This window comes from Chlorocebus sabaeus, chromosome 16, assembly GCF_047675955.1.
Source record: "Chlorocebus sabaeus isolate Y175 chromosome 16, mChlSab1.0.hap1, whole genome shotgun sequence".
Lineage (NCBI taxonomy): Eukaryota > Metazoa > Chordata > Mammalia > Primates > Cercopithecidae > Chlorocebus > Chlorocebus sabaeus.
The window spans coordinates 33,277,207-33,289,822 of NC_132919.1; the positions used below are offsets into that span (position 1 = coordinate 33,277,207).

General features: G+C 43.8%; 2 protein-coding genes across 3 annotated transcripts in view; one reads left to right on the plus strand and one right to left on the minus strand.

Annotated features, from left to right (window-relative positions):
* Window positions 1–5,329, minus strand: LOC140708718 (uncharacterized). The gene is made up of 3 exons (XM_073005408.1): window positions 5,200–5,329; window positions 3,941–4,673; window positions 1–3,772 (listed from the first exon to the last, which is right to left on the minus strand). The coding sequence occupies exons 1-2, from the start codon at window positions 5,327–5,329 to the stop codon at window positions 3,988–3,990; spliced, it is 816 nt and encodes a 271-aa protein (XP_072861509.1). The 3' UTR covers window positions 1–3,772; window positions 3,941–3,987.
* Window positions 4,091–12,616, plus strand: part of LIG3 (DNA ligase 3) — a 27,896-nt gene continuing 19,370 nt past the window's right edge. For both annotated transcript variants that reach the window (XR_005238500.2, XM_008011019.3), the window contains exons 1-3: window positions 4,091–4,200; window positions 6,561–7,111; window positions 9,403–9,546. Coding sequence is in view for 1 of the 2 variants with exons in the window: in XM_008011019.3 (XP_008009210.1) it covers window positions 6,565–7,111; window positions 9,403–9,546 (691 nt within the window). In the remaining variant the exon portion in view is untranslated. The remainder of the gene's footprint in view (window positions 4,201–6,560; window positions 7,112–9,402; window positions 9,547–12,616) is intronic.

The following is a 12,616-nucleotide window of genomic DNA, read 5'->3' on the forward strand; positions in this document are numbered from 1 at the left end:
TGATCCTTAATAATATATTTTATTTAACACAACATATCCAAAAAATCACTTCAATAAATAATTAACATAAAGATAGGACAGTCTTGAGTCATTTAACAACAGGATACGTTCTGCAAAATGCATCGTAAAGTGATTTGGTGATGGGAATATTGTAGAGTGTACTTACAGAACCTAGATGGTATGGCCGACTACATACCTAAGCTATATGGTATAGCCTATTGCTCCTAGGTTATAAACCCATACAGCATGTTACTATACTGAAGACTGTAGGCAACTGTAACACAATGGTAAGTATTTGTGTCTCTAAACATGGGCAAAGTACAGCACACACACACACAAAGGTATAAAAGAAAATGGTCCGAGGTGGGTGGATCACCTGAGGTCGGGAGTTTGAGACCAGCCTGACCAACATGGAGAAACCTCGTCTCTACTAAAAATACGAAATTAGCCGGGCGTGGTGGTGCATGTCTGTAATCCCAGCTACTCCGGAGGCTGAGGCAGGAGAACCGCTTGAACCTGGGAAGCGGAGGTTGCAGTGAGCTGTGATCACGTCATTGCACTCCAGCTTGGGCAAGAAGAGTGAAACTCCGTCTCGAAAAGAAAAGAAAAAAGAGTGCACCACATAGGGCACTTACCACGAACGAAGCTTACAGGACTAGAAGTTGCTCTGGGTGGGTCAGTGAGTGAGTGGTGTGGGAATATGAAGGCCTAGCACATTATTCTACCTTACTCTGGACTTTATAAACTGTATACTTAGGCAACACTAAATTTACTTTAACACTGTCTTCTTTTTTCAATAATAAATTAGCCTTAGCTTACTGTTAACTTTTTTACTTTATACGCTTTTTAATTTTTCTTTCTTTCTTTTTTTTTTTTTTTTTTTTTGAGATAGTCTCACTCTGTTGCCCAGGCTGCAGTGCAGTGGCGCAATCTCAGCTCACTGCAACCTCTGCCTCCCAGGTTCAAGAGATTCTCCTGCCTCAGCCTCCCAAGTAGCTAGGATTACAGGTGCATGCCACCATGCCCGACTAATTTTTGTATTTTTAGTAGAGATGGGGTTTCACCATGTTGGCCAAGCTGGTTTCGAACTCTTGACCTCAGGTGATCCACCCGCCTCGGTCTTCCAAAGTGCTGGGATTACAGGTGTGAGCCACCGCGATGGGCCCTGTTTGTGTTTTAAACTAAGGGTTATTACAAAAGAATCAAGTATTTTAAAATTAAAAAGCTTAGCTGGGCACAGTGGCTCACACCTGTAATCCCAGCACTTTGGGAGGCTAAGGTGGGCAGATCACCTGAGGTCAGGAGTTCGAGACCAGCCTGGCCAACATGGCGAAACCCCATCTCTACTAACAATATAAAAAAATTATCCAGGTGTGGTTGTGGGCACCTGTCATCCCAGCTACTTGGGAGGCTGAGGCAGGAGAATCGCTTGAACTTGAGAGGCAGAGGATGCAGTGGACTGAGATCATGCCATTGCACTCCAGCCTGGGTGACAAGAGCGAAACTCTATCTCAAACACACACACACACACACACACACACACACACACACACACTCTCTCTCTCTCTCTCTCACAAACAGCACAGTCGTATAAAAATATTTTTCTTTTTTAAATAATTTTTTTTCTTATAAATATGTTGCCCAGGCTGGTTTTGAACTCCTCCTGCCTCAGCCTCCCAAAGTGCTAAGATTAGAGATGTGAGCCACTGTGCCCAGCCAATATTTTTGCTTTATATCCTTATCCTATAAGCTTTTTCCTATTAAAAAAAAAAAATCCTTTTACTTTTAAAACTTTTTTGTTAACAATTAAGACACAAACACACACATTAGCCTAGTAAGACTACACAGGGTCAGAATCATCAATATCACCATCCTCCACCTCTATATCTTGTCCTACTGGAAGGCCTTCAGGGGCAATATCACGCATGGAGCTGTCATCTATGATAACAATGTCTTCTTCTGGAATACCTCCTAAAGGACCTACCTGATGCTGTTTTACAGGTAGCTATTTTTTTAAATAAGTAGTAGTATGTTCTAAAATAACAATAAGGCTGAGCATGGTGGCTCATGCCTGTCATCCCAGCACTTTGGGAGGCTGAGGCAGGCAGATCACTTGAGGTCAGGAGTTCGAGACCAGCCTGGTCAACATCGTGAAACCCCGTCTCTACTAAAAATACAAAAATTAGCCGGGCATGGTGGCAGATGCCTGTAATTTCAGCCACTCAGGAGGCTGAGGGAGGAGAATTGCTTGAACCTAGGAGGCAGAGGTCGCAATGAGCCGAAATCCTGCCGTTGCACTCCAGCCTGGGAGACAAGAACAAAACTCTGTCGCAAAAAAAAAAAAAAAAAAAAAAAAATTATTAGCCCATCGCGGTGGCAAGTGGCTATAGTCCCAGCTACTCAGGAGGCTGAGGCAGGAGAATCACTTGAACCTGGGAGGCGGAGGTTGCAGTGAGCTGGGATTGCGCCACCACACTCCAGCCTGAGCAACACAGTGAGACTGTCTCAAAAATTAATTAATTAATTAATTTAATGACAATAAAAGGTATAGTATACTAAATATATAAACCAGCAACATTGTTCCTTATTATCAAGTATTATATACTGTACATAATTGTGTGTACTATGCTTTTATACAACTGGCAATGCAATAGGTTCATTTCCACCAGCATCTCCACAAACACATGAGTAATGTGCTGTCACTATATGGCAGGGATTTTTCAGTTCCATTATAATCTTGTGGGACCACCCTATTATATTTGGTCCATTGTTGGCCTAAATGTCATTATGTGGTACATATTATTAATGAGATATTTTACTTTTTTTACTATGAATTTTTTGGTGTGTATTTTCTTTACTTATAGCACATCTCAATTCCATGCAACATTCAAGTGCTCAATAGTCACCTGTGGCTAGTGATTACAGCACTGGAAAAAGACAGATACCGTTGAGAAGACTTAAAAAAAATGTAGCAAATGTAGACATGTGCTCAAGATCACTCAATTATCATAGCTAGGACGTGAGTCTCCAGCGACCTTCCAATTCCAAAGCCCTGGTTCATTCTGCTGCGCATTAAAAACAGGTTTTACTCCCCTCCGAACATTAGAATCGCAGTTAAACTTAACCAAACTTAATGTACCCAATACAAAACTCATCCTTCTGCCCCTAACACTTCCTCTGCCTCTCTATTTTCTATTTCAGTTGATGGTACCCTTATCTTTCTGCTCACTCAGATTATTATTATTTTATCCATAAATGAGCACTTTATTTAGATCATTTAAATTCTAAATGATCTTCAAAACCACACTTTACTCTCCACCCCAACTAGCTGAATTTCATCTCCCACATGGGTCACTATGAGAACCTTCTGATTTGTTCCCTTGCCTCAGTCTCTCCCCATCCAGCTTCAACAGTATTCCCTAAGACTCTTCATGGCTCTCCATCCTCTACAGAGTAAAGACGAAACTCTTCATCACACAGCACAGAATTCTCTCGGGAATCTGTTCCTTGCTTACCTAACAAGGCCCAATTGTTTGCTGTTCCTAGACTCTGAAGAGGTCATTTAGCCTCAGGCTGCTACACTTGTAAAAATCGCCATACCCAACTCTCATGGAGCTGGCTTCAGATTTAAGATAATACACTTTGAACGATATACAATCAAGGAGTTTCTCCTCCATCACTCCTTTACATTTTATATCTACCTGCTATTTAGTGCCTCGTCTCAATTCCATGAAAGTTACTGAATACTATTTATTAGGCAGTCTGCAGGACACTAAGAGAGGGATTATATTTAAAAAATAGATTGACGCAATCTTTGCCTTCCCCGACCTCATTACAATATCTTTAAAAACTAGATCCTCTCTAACAGTATGAGAAAATCAAGGGGATCCTCGGAAGTTCAGGCCAGGCTGCGTTCCGAGGAGCCACCACGTCCCCTCACCTCCGCTTCCCGGGCGGCGACTGCAGGTTGAAAACTACTTCCAAACATCACAGGGCAGGCAGACTGTGACTATGATCCACGTGGCAGACGGGGGCGGGGACAGGTAGCGCGGCCGCGGCCTCGGTTCTTGCGCCTGCGTGCTGCCTCCAGCTCAAGGACCCGGATTTAAAGAGACAGGCGCTCCAACCGTCGTGGTCTGCCGGCGGCCTGTAGTGAGCTAGTCCCGAGGCCTGCGGTGAGCGCCGGAGCTGGAGAGGCAGGTGAGGAGCGGCGCGGCGGGGCCCGGCGTGGGGAAGGCAGCGGGCCGGGGCGGGGAGCTCGGCGCGGCCGAGGAGCCAGCCCCCCGGCTCCTCCCCCGCCCGCCTGCGGAGCCCCGGGGCACACCCTCCGTGACGTGGCGGCCCTCCCGGGAGCCCAGGGGGAGGCTCGCGGCTCCCCGGGACCCCCACGGTGCCGCGTGAGGCTGGGAAGCCGGCGCCGGGCCGTGCGCCCTGGGGAACCCACGGGGCCTTCTCGTATCCCCGCCCGGCGTGCGTCCTCCTGCGCTGAAGCGGGCGCGCTCGGGTGGGGCTCTGGGAGCCTTGATCACTTCCCGCCTGCGTCCCGGACCCGGTGGAGGAGCGATCTTTTCTGCCTCGCCGGGGGTCGCGGCCTACTCCGCCCGCCCCACTGTCCCCGCCATTCTCCGACAGCGGCGCGGGAAGCCCTTCGAGAAAAGCGGCGGCGGCCAGGCCTCAGCGATTTCCCTCTCGGGCCCCTGGGCTGCGGCCGTTGTGAGGGTGCGGAACGAGGGACAGACGGGTTTCCTCAAAGCTTCATTGTGCCTCCTCGTGGCCCAGCGCCTCCCGAGCCCCCCTCAAGTCCACTCCTTTCATAATTGGGGCCCTAGAGGTTGCTCTGCAAATTGATCTTCTAGGGAAAGTGTTGAAACTCACTTGTTCTGACCTCCTTTTATGGGTCTGCCGTACTTCCACCCACCTCACCTCTGTGGTTCTTAAACTTTGAGCATTATATAGCCCTTTGTGAATGTCACGAAAGTGATAGACCTCCAAAAATCCGTGCATTTTCGAATGTACATTTTGTATACATTTTTAGAGAGTTCAGAACCGCCTCCCTCCCCCACAACCAGCGCATTCATGGATTCCTTGTAATTTGCCCAACTACCCTGTGATGTAGGTATTTTTTACCCTATTTTAGAAATAAGAAAACAGATGCAGATAAATTAAGTTTTCTCCGAGGTAACAGTCGGTAAACTGTACCGTCAGACTTGCACTCCCATCCCTTATTCCACGTCCACCAGCTTTCCTTCACACCATGTTGCACTACAGTAAGCAAAGCCTGCTTTTTAACATAATAGCAATTTTGCTTCACAGCTTGTTCGGACAACATAATTCCAGTATACTTAAAACTAGGACTATAAAATGCTTTAGAAAACATGAATATAAGAAGATGCTGATATAATCTTTTCCCATTTGGATTGATTTATGAGTTCCTGTGAGTCTTGCTGCCCAGTTACTTCAGCACTCTCTGGTTCAAGTTGCTGAATTATAAACAGGTTAATTGCACATCGGGAGCCTCTTCTTGAAAGATAACGACTTCACCGATCATGATAGGAGCTGATGTTAATCAGTGAGAGCTCTTGCTGTGTGCCCAACTGTTTTAAGGGTTTTACTCTTAGAATAGCTATTTGAGTTAGGTCCCATAATTAGTCACATTTTACAGATGAGGAAGCTCAGAAACAGAGGTAAGTAACCCATCAAAGTTATACAGCTGGTACGTGGCCGAGTTAGGATTTGAACTCAGGCAGTCTGATTCCAGGCTCTGCTTAGTTGTCTCTCAATGTAGGGATTCTAACTCAGTTCCAAATCTGTATAGTGGCTTGATTTCTGAGGATGGTGTATGTGTTAAACTTCACAATAAAAACTTCATGAACATAATGTAATTTTTACTGGTGATTAAAAAGAAACTTCAGGACCGGGCGCAGTGGCTCATGCCTGTAATCCCAGCACTTTGGGAGGCCAAGGCAGGCGGATCACCTGAGATCGGGAGTTGTAGACCAGCCTGACCAACATGGAGAAACCCTGTCTCTACTAAAAATACAAAAAAAATTAGCCGGGCTTGGTGATGCATGCCTGTAATCCCAACTATCTGGGAGGCTGGGGCAGGAGTATCATTTGAACCCCGGAGGAGGAGGTTGCGGTAAACTGAGATTGCCCCATTGTACTCCAGCCTGGGCAACAAGAGTGAAACTCCACCTCAAAAAAAAAAAAGAAACTTCAGGATCTTGTAATACTTAAAGGTCATCATCTATTATGAGTATCATATGTTGCTGATGACCTAAAAAGAGCTTTTATGTTATTTGGATTTTCTTCATTGTGATTTACTAGATGTACATGTGTGCATTAGATAATTGAACACCCTTTTGTGAGCTGGCTTTTCCTGCATCAGAACTCTTTCATGCTGTAGAGTAGACAATAAATGTAATACTTTGGAAAGTGTTTGATTAGTCCTCATGGATTATATAAGAGGCTGGCCTTTGGAAAATTGGAAGCCTATCTCCTTGTTTATATCTTTTTTTTTTTTTTTTTTTTTTTTTTTGGCCTCCTACCCTTTCATGCAGCTATATGTCTTTGGCTTTCAAGATCCCCTTTCCACAAACCCTCCGTGCACTCAGCCGAAAAGAACTGTACCTATTCCGAGAACATCACAGGCCTGATGTAAGACAATTCAGCCAGTGGTCAGAAACAGATCTGCTTCATGGACACCCCCTCTTCCTGAGAAGAAAGCCTGTTCTGTCATTCCAGGGAAGCCATCTAAGATCACGTGCCACCTGCCTTGTTTTCTTGCCAGGGTTGCATGTGGGACTCTGCAGTGGCCCCTGTGAGATGGCTGAGCAACGGTTCTGTGTGGACTATGCCAAGCGTGGCACAGCTGGCTGCAAAAAATGCAAGGAAAAGATTGTGAAGGGCATATGCCGAATTGGCAAAGTGGTGCCCAATCCCTTCTCAGAGTCTGGGGGTGATATGAAAGAGTGGTACCACATTAAATGCATGTTTGAGAAACTAGAGCGGGCCCGGGCCACCACAAAAAAAATCGAGGACCTCACAGAGCTGGAAGGCTGGGAAGAGCTGGAAGATAATGAGAAGGAACAGATAACCCAGCACATTGCAGGTAAGGTAGAGAACACTGCTTTCCCATCTTACTGGTGCTGACAGAAAGAGGGATAAGGAGTTCAATTGCTTGCTTTCTCTTTTTTTTAACTTTGTTTTTTAAGAAATGGGGTCTCACTCTGTTGCCCAGGCCAGTGTGTAATGTCGCAGTCATAGCCCACTGCAGTCTTGCACTACCAGACTCAGGTCATCCTGACTCAGCTTCCCAAGCAGTTGGGATTACAGGCGCAAGCCACCATGCCCGGCCTTTAATGTTTTATTTGGAAATAATTTTAAACTCACTGAAGTGTTGCAAGATTAAAAAGAGTACAAAGAACATTCATATTCCTTTTACCCATATTTACCAATTAACATGTTACTCTATTTGCTTTATCATATTTGTTCATGTGCTCTCTCTCTTTACACACACACACACACACCTGCGTGCACTCACTTTAAACCATTTAAGAATAAGTTGCATACATCATGGCCCTTTAAAATTCTTTAGTGTATATACCTTAAGAATAGGATATATGACCATTATGTGACTATAATACAGCTATCATCTTCAGAAAATTTGTCCTTGATATAATACTTTAATCTACCATCTGTATACTGTTTTGTCAATGGATTGAGTCATACCTTCAATAGCTTTTTTTCCTGCAGTATAGAATCCCAGTTTAGGATCACATCGGATGTTGCATTTAGTTGTATTTCTTTGGCATCCTTTAATCTGAAAAATTTCCATAGTCTCTCTTTTAGACATTGATATTTTGGAAGAATAGAGTATTGATTACTATCCTTTTACCTTTTTTCCTGTAGCATATAATTCATTACTATACTTAACTAATTTGATACTTAATTGTCTCATATTGGGCCAATTAGGAACCCCTTTACACTGTCCTCTGTGTCCCGTATACCCTCATTACTTTTTAAAATATACTTCTTTACTTTGGGTATAGCAGGATGCTTTTAGTCTTATCCTATATGCATCCTTCCCCAGCCCTGAAATTCGCAGTTTCTCTGGGGAGTACAGATTTCTGTTAGTGGGAAATGGTATTAAAGAATAAAACCTGGATGCTATGTGTCCACATTGTCATGGGCTATCTGTTTCTTTCTTTCTTTTCTTTTTTTTTTTTTTTGAGACAAAGTCTTACTCTGTGGCCCAGACTGGAGTGCAGTGGCACTATCTTACTGCAACCTCTGCCTTCCAGGTTCAAGTGATTCTCCTGTCTCAGCCTCCCAAGTAGCTGGGACTATAGGCACATAACACCACACCCGGCTAATTTTTGTGTTTTTAGTAGAGACAGGGTTTTACCATGTTGGTCCGGCTGATCTTGAACTCCTGACCTCAAGTGATCCACCCACCTTGGCCTCCCAAAGTGCTGGGATTACAGGTGTGAGCACCCAGCCATGGCGTGTCTGTTTCTAAGCCCTTTCAGCAGACAGAGCTAGAAAATATATGCATGTAAAATTCATACCTATATATGGCTATATAACATGTTTGCATGTACACGCATATTTACATATGTATATTTTAGAATTTATGCCAATACCTCCAAATCCAATTAGTCCTCTTTGACCTTCAGCGTCTGTAAAATAATGTTCATATCTTCAATTTTGTTCTGGTCACTGTAGGAAGACAGTTAACAATGGCGCTAAAAATGGGTATCTGTCCTTGTTCTTTGAAAGGAAAAAAGACTTCCAGGAAGGAAAACTTTACTTCCTATATACTTTATTCTCAGGCTCCCCATCCCACCTTGCACTGCCTTAGCTATTGGCCTCAGCCTTTGTTACTTCTTGACCCATCTCTCATTTGGAGGAAGAGAAATACAGGTAGAGTTCATGACTCAGATAATTAAGCAGCTGGAAATTTTCCTTCCTATGCTAGATTGACATGCTCCGTGATCCTCATTTACTTTTTGTTCATCTCTAAATTGAAGCTAATTCTGTGGGGTTGGCGTTCCCTAAGTTTTATCCATCAAACTATGATTTCTGATTTCCCCCAAATTGTTATTTCTGGAGACTTATATATGGGATAAGAAGTGGAGAATGTTGATGAAAATTTAAGTTACTAATAGAGGTAAATCGTAACTGGATCTTTTGTCTCCAGAATATCCTTCCCTCCTCTCCCCGTAATACCCTATTACCTACTACCCCCACTCAAAAACTACCAGCCACCAGCCATCCTTGGGCTAGTGCTAGGGTAGTGACTTAACAGGCAAGGCTCTAGAAGCCGTTGATAGATTCTTTGGATGTTTTTTCAGAGATCTTTCACTGAAGGATATTTTATCTTCTTTTGTGATCCTACAGATCTGTCTTCTAAGGCAGCAAGTACACCAAAGAAGAAAGCTGTTGTCCAGGCTAAGTTGACAACCACTGGCCAGGTGACTTCTCCAGTGAAAAGCACCTCATTTGTCACCAATAACAATCCCCGGAAATTTTCTGGCTTTTCAGGTAAGATAGGTTAGGGCTACTTTAGCTGTTATAGTGCCGCTTTTATTTTGTATTCTACTTAGGATTCTGGCTAAGAGTGAAAATTCTGTGCTATCTCATCTCATAAATAATTTGCTTCTGTCTGAGCAGAAACAGGTAATGGCTAATGCTAAGCCTTCCACTTGATTTTTATGTTTGTTTGTTGGTTGGTTTTTGGGGTTTTTTTGAGATGAAGTCTTGCTCTGTCATCCAAGCTGGAGTGCAGTGGTGCATTCTCAGCTCACTGCAACCTCCACCTCCTGGGTTCAAGCGATTCTCCCACCTCAGCCTCCCAAGTAGCTGAGATTACAGGCACCTGCCACCACACCTGGCTAATTTTTGTATTTTCAATAGAGATGGGGTTTCACCACGTTGGCCAGCTTGGTCTCGAACTCCTGACCTCAGGTGATCCACCTGCCCTAGCTTCCCAAAGTGCTGGGATTGCAGGCGTGAGCTACTGTGCCTGGCCAGCATTCCACTTGTATAGCGTTTTTTTCTGTACTTTAACCTCTATTGCAGCAGAAAGATTTGTTTTGTCAAGACTTTTTCCCCTTGAAATAGTTACCTGGGTCAGACAGAGATTATTAGAACCTGTCTTTTACTTCCTTGTGTTTTGATAATGAAGGAATTTTGAGAAATTGTACCCCTGAATATGCCTAGAGATGAAAATATGGAAGAAGGGAGATGTCATGCATGGATCTCCCTTCTTGATTCTTACAACTGTTTGTTCAAAACGCTGGAACATTATGGAACACAAAGGAAGGAAAAAAAGATCTGAAGGATATTGCTATTTGTTGGGAGGCAGTACAGCCTAGGGATGAAGCTTGCAGACTTTGGAATCGGTGAGCTCTGGGTTCAAATCCCATCTCCTAAAGGGGAGGACTATGGCTATTATTTGTATATTCTTTGTAGGACAGATGAACAATAAAGTGTTGTTTCCTTTTCTCTTCACTATAATACACACATGCACACACATGTGTACACACATATATAGTTTCTTTTATATAAAATATGGAATTGCTGTTTCATAGACAGGGATTCAGGAAGACTTTGCTGGGGCATGTGGTGTAGATGGGAGTTGAGAAGGTCAGGATCATTTATTGGCCTTACGTAAACAGCGTTGGACTAGGGTAGTTTCATTTGTTCTTCAGTTAACCCTAGACAGTACTTTTATTTAGGAAGTACTTTTTATTAGGCCTTTTTTGTGACTGAGAAAGTTGAAGTTCAGGGTTATCGTGGAGTTAGTATTTGCATTGAAGTCTGACTCCAGTATCTGTGCTCTTTTATACTACACTGTGTTGCTGCGTTTATTGTTTGGAGACATTCTTGTGATTGACTCAGTTGAAGAAAATAAATAAAGCCAAACCACCTGGCCTTATTTTAGAAGTCATTTGGAGATTGCAAGACATTTTATGTGATTGAAAGAAGCCTAGACCTGAGGTCAGAAGACTTGGGTTCTGGTCCTTGACAGCTCAGATCCCTGAGCATCTCCTTACCTCTCTTCAGCCTCTGTCTGTGAAGCAGCAGTGGCCTCTCCTCCCATAGTGTTATGTACAGGGTGCTATGGGAGCATAGGCAGCAATATATAAATTACTTTCCCCTCTGCTTCCTTGAGGTTGTGTATTTATTTGTTTAAGCTTCATCATATCTCCGTGCCTCATCTACCCCGTAGTGTTCTCATGAGGACTATAAGAGATAACGTTGCAAAAACAGTGCCTGGCTCTATAGGATTTTTATTATTTTAAAATTCTGAGGTTGGTTTGTTTGTTGTTTTGCTGGTAGGCCAAAGATAGAGAAGAGTCCAGGTGATGAGAAGGACAGCATGTTTCTGGAAGGGCTCCAGTGTTGGGGATGGAATTTGAGAGGAGTTGAGAGAAACAGTGTTTTAGTTCTTGCAACCTGGTTGAACATTGACACTTTGGAAATTTTGTCTCTTAAAATCGTATTTAGATTCCATGTCAGAGATAAGGATGGATTTATAATTTACAAAGCCCAGACAAGAAGCAGCGTACAACAGCAGTTAGCTTAGTAATGGCTCTGCCACAAGCTTGTGAATAAAATTTGCTTTGTAAATGGTCACGAAGTGATCGATGAGTTGCGCATAGTTATTTTTAAGCGTCTGGAGGAAAGCCCTGCCCCTTGACCACCTTTTGTAAAAATGTATATTTTTTTTTATAACTGCTCCTTGGGGAGTGGGGTTTTATTTTGACAATAAGAAAAGAAAGGTTGAAGTGGCAAGGGGTGGGGATGTTGAGTGTACTAGTGGGATCTGACTTTTTTTTTTTTTTTTTTGAGACGGAGTCTCGCTCTGTCGCCCAGGCTGGAGTGCAGTGACCGGATCTCAGCTCACTGCAAGCTCCGCCTCCCGAGTTCCCGCCATTCTCCTGCCTCAGCCTCCTGAGTAGCTGGGACTACAGGCGCCCGCCACCTCGCCCGGCTAGTTTTTTGTATTTTTTAGTAGAGACGGGGTTTCACCGTGTTAGCCAGGATGGTCTCGATCTCCTGACCTCATGATCCGCCCGTCTCGGCCTCCCAAAGTGCTGGGATTACAGGCTTGAGCCAAGTGTCTTTGTCTTGGCTCTTTCAACAAGGAAGTGGGCCAGGAAGTCATTTGCTCTTGTCAGACCTCAATCGCCTTATCACTAAGAGACCATTGAACTAGATAATCTTTAAGGCTTCTTCCAGCTCTGACAACCTGTGATAGCAGTAATTTCACATTGACTAACATGTGCCTTGATTTCTTACTCCTTTCTCATGCCAACTTTTCTGGGGTCAGCTTTACAATTGCTCTGAGAATCTTCTGACCGCTTTATTTATTTATTTATTTTTTATTTTTTAGAGACAGAATCTTCCTATGTTGCCCAGGCTGGTCTCAAACTCCTGGGGTCAAGCAGTCCTCCCACGTTGGCCTCCCATAGTGTTAGGGTTACAGGTGTGAGCCACTGTGCCCAGCCAGTCCTGATCATTCTTGGCATGACTTCGGTCTTTATTCTTTTGTGAAGTGCTCACATAAAGAGATGCACATCAGTCTGGTGTTTTGCTTGGTCTAAGG

Excerpts from the sequence above, each read along its gene's own strand:
- LOC140708718 (XM_073005408.1), bottom strand. The coding sequence starts at position 5,329 with ATGTTGTCCGAACAAGCTGTGAAGCAAAATTGCTATTATGTTAAAAAG. Across the intron at positions 4,674-5,199 it reads ATGGGAGTGCAAGTCTGACG|GCCTGGCCGCCGCCGCTTTT; the intron begins GTACAGTTTACC and ends GAAATCGCTGAG.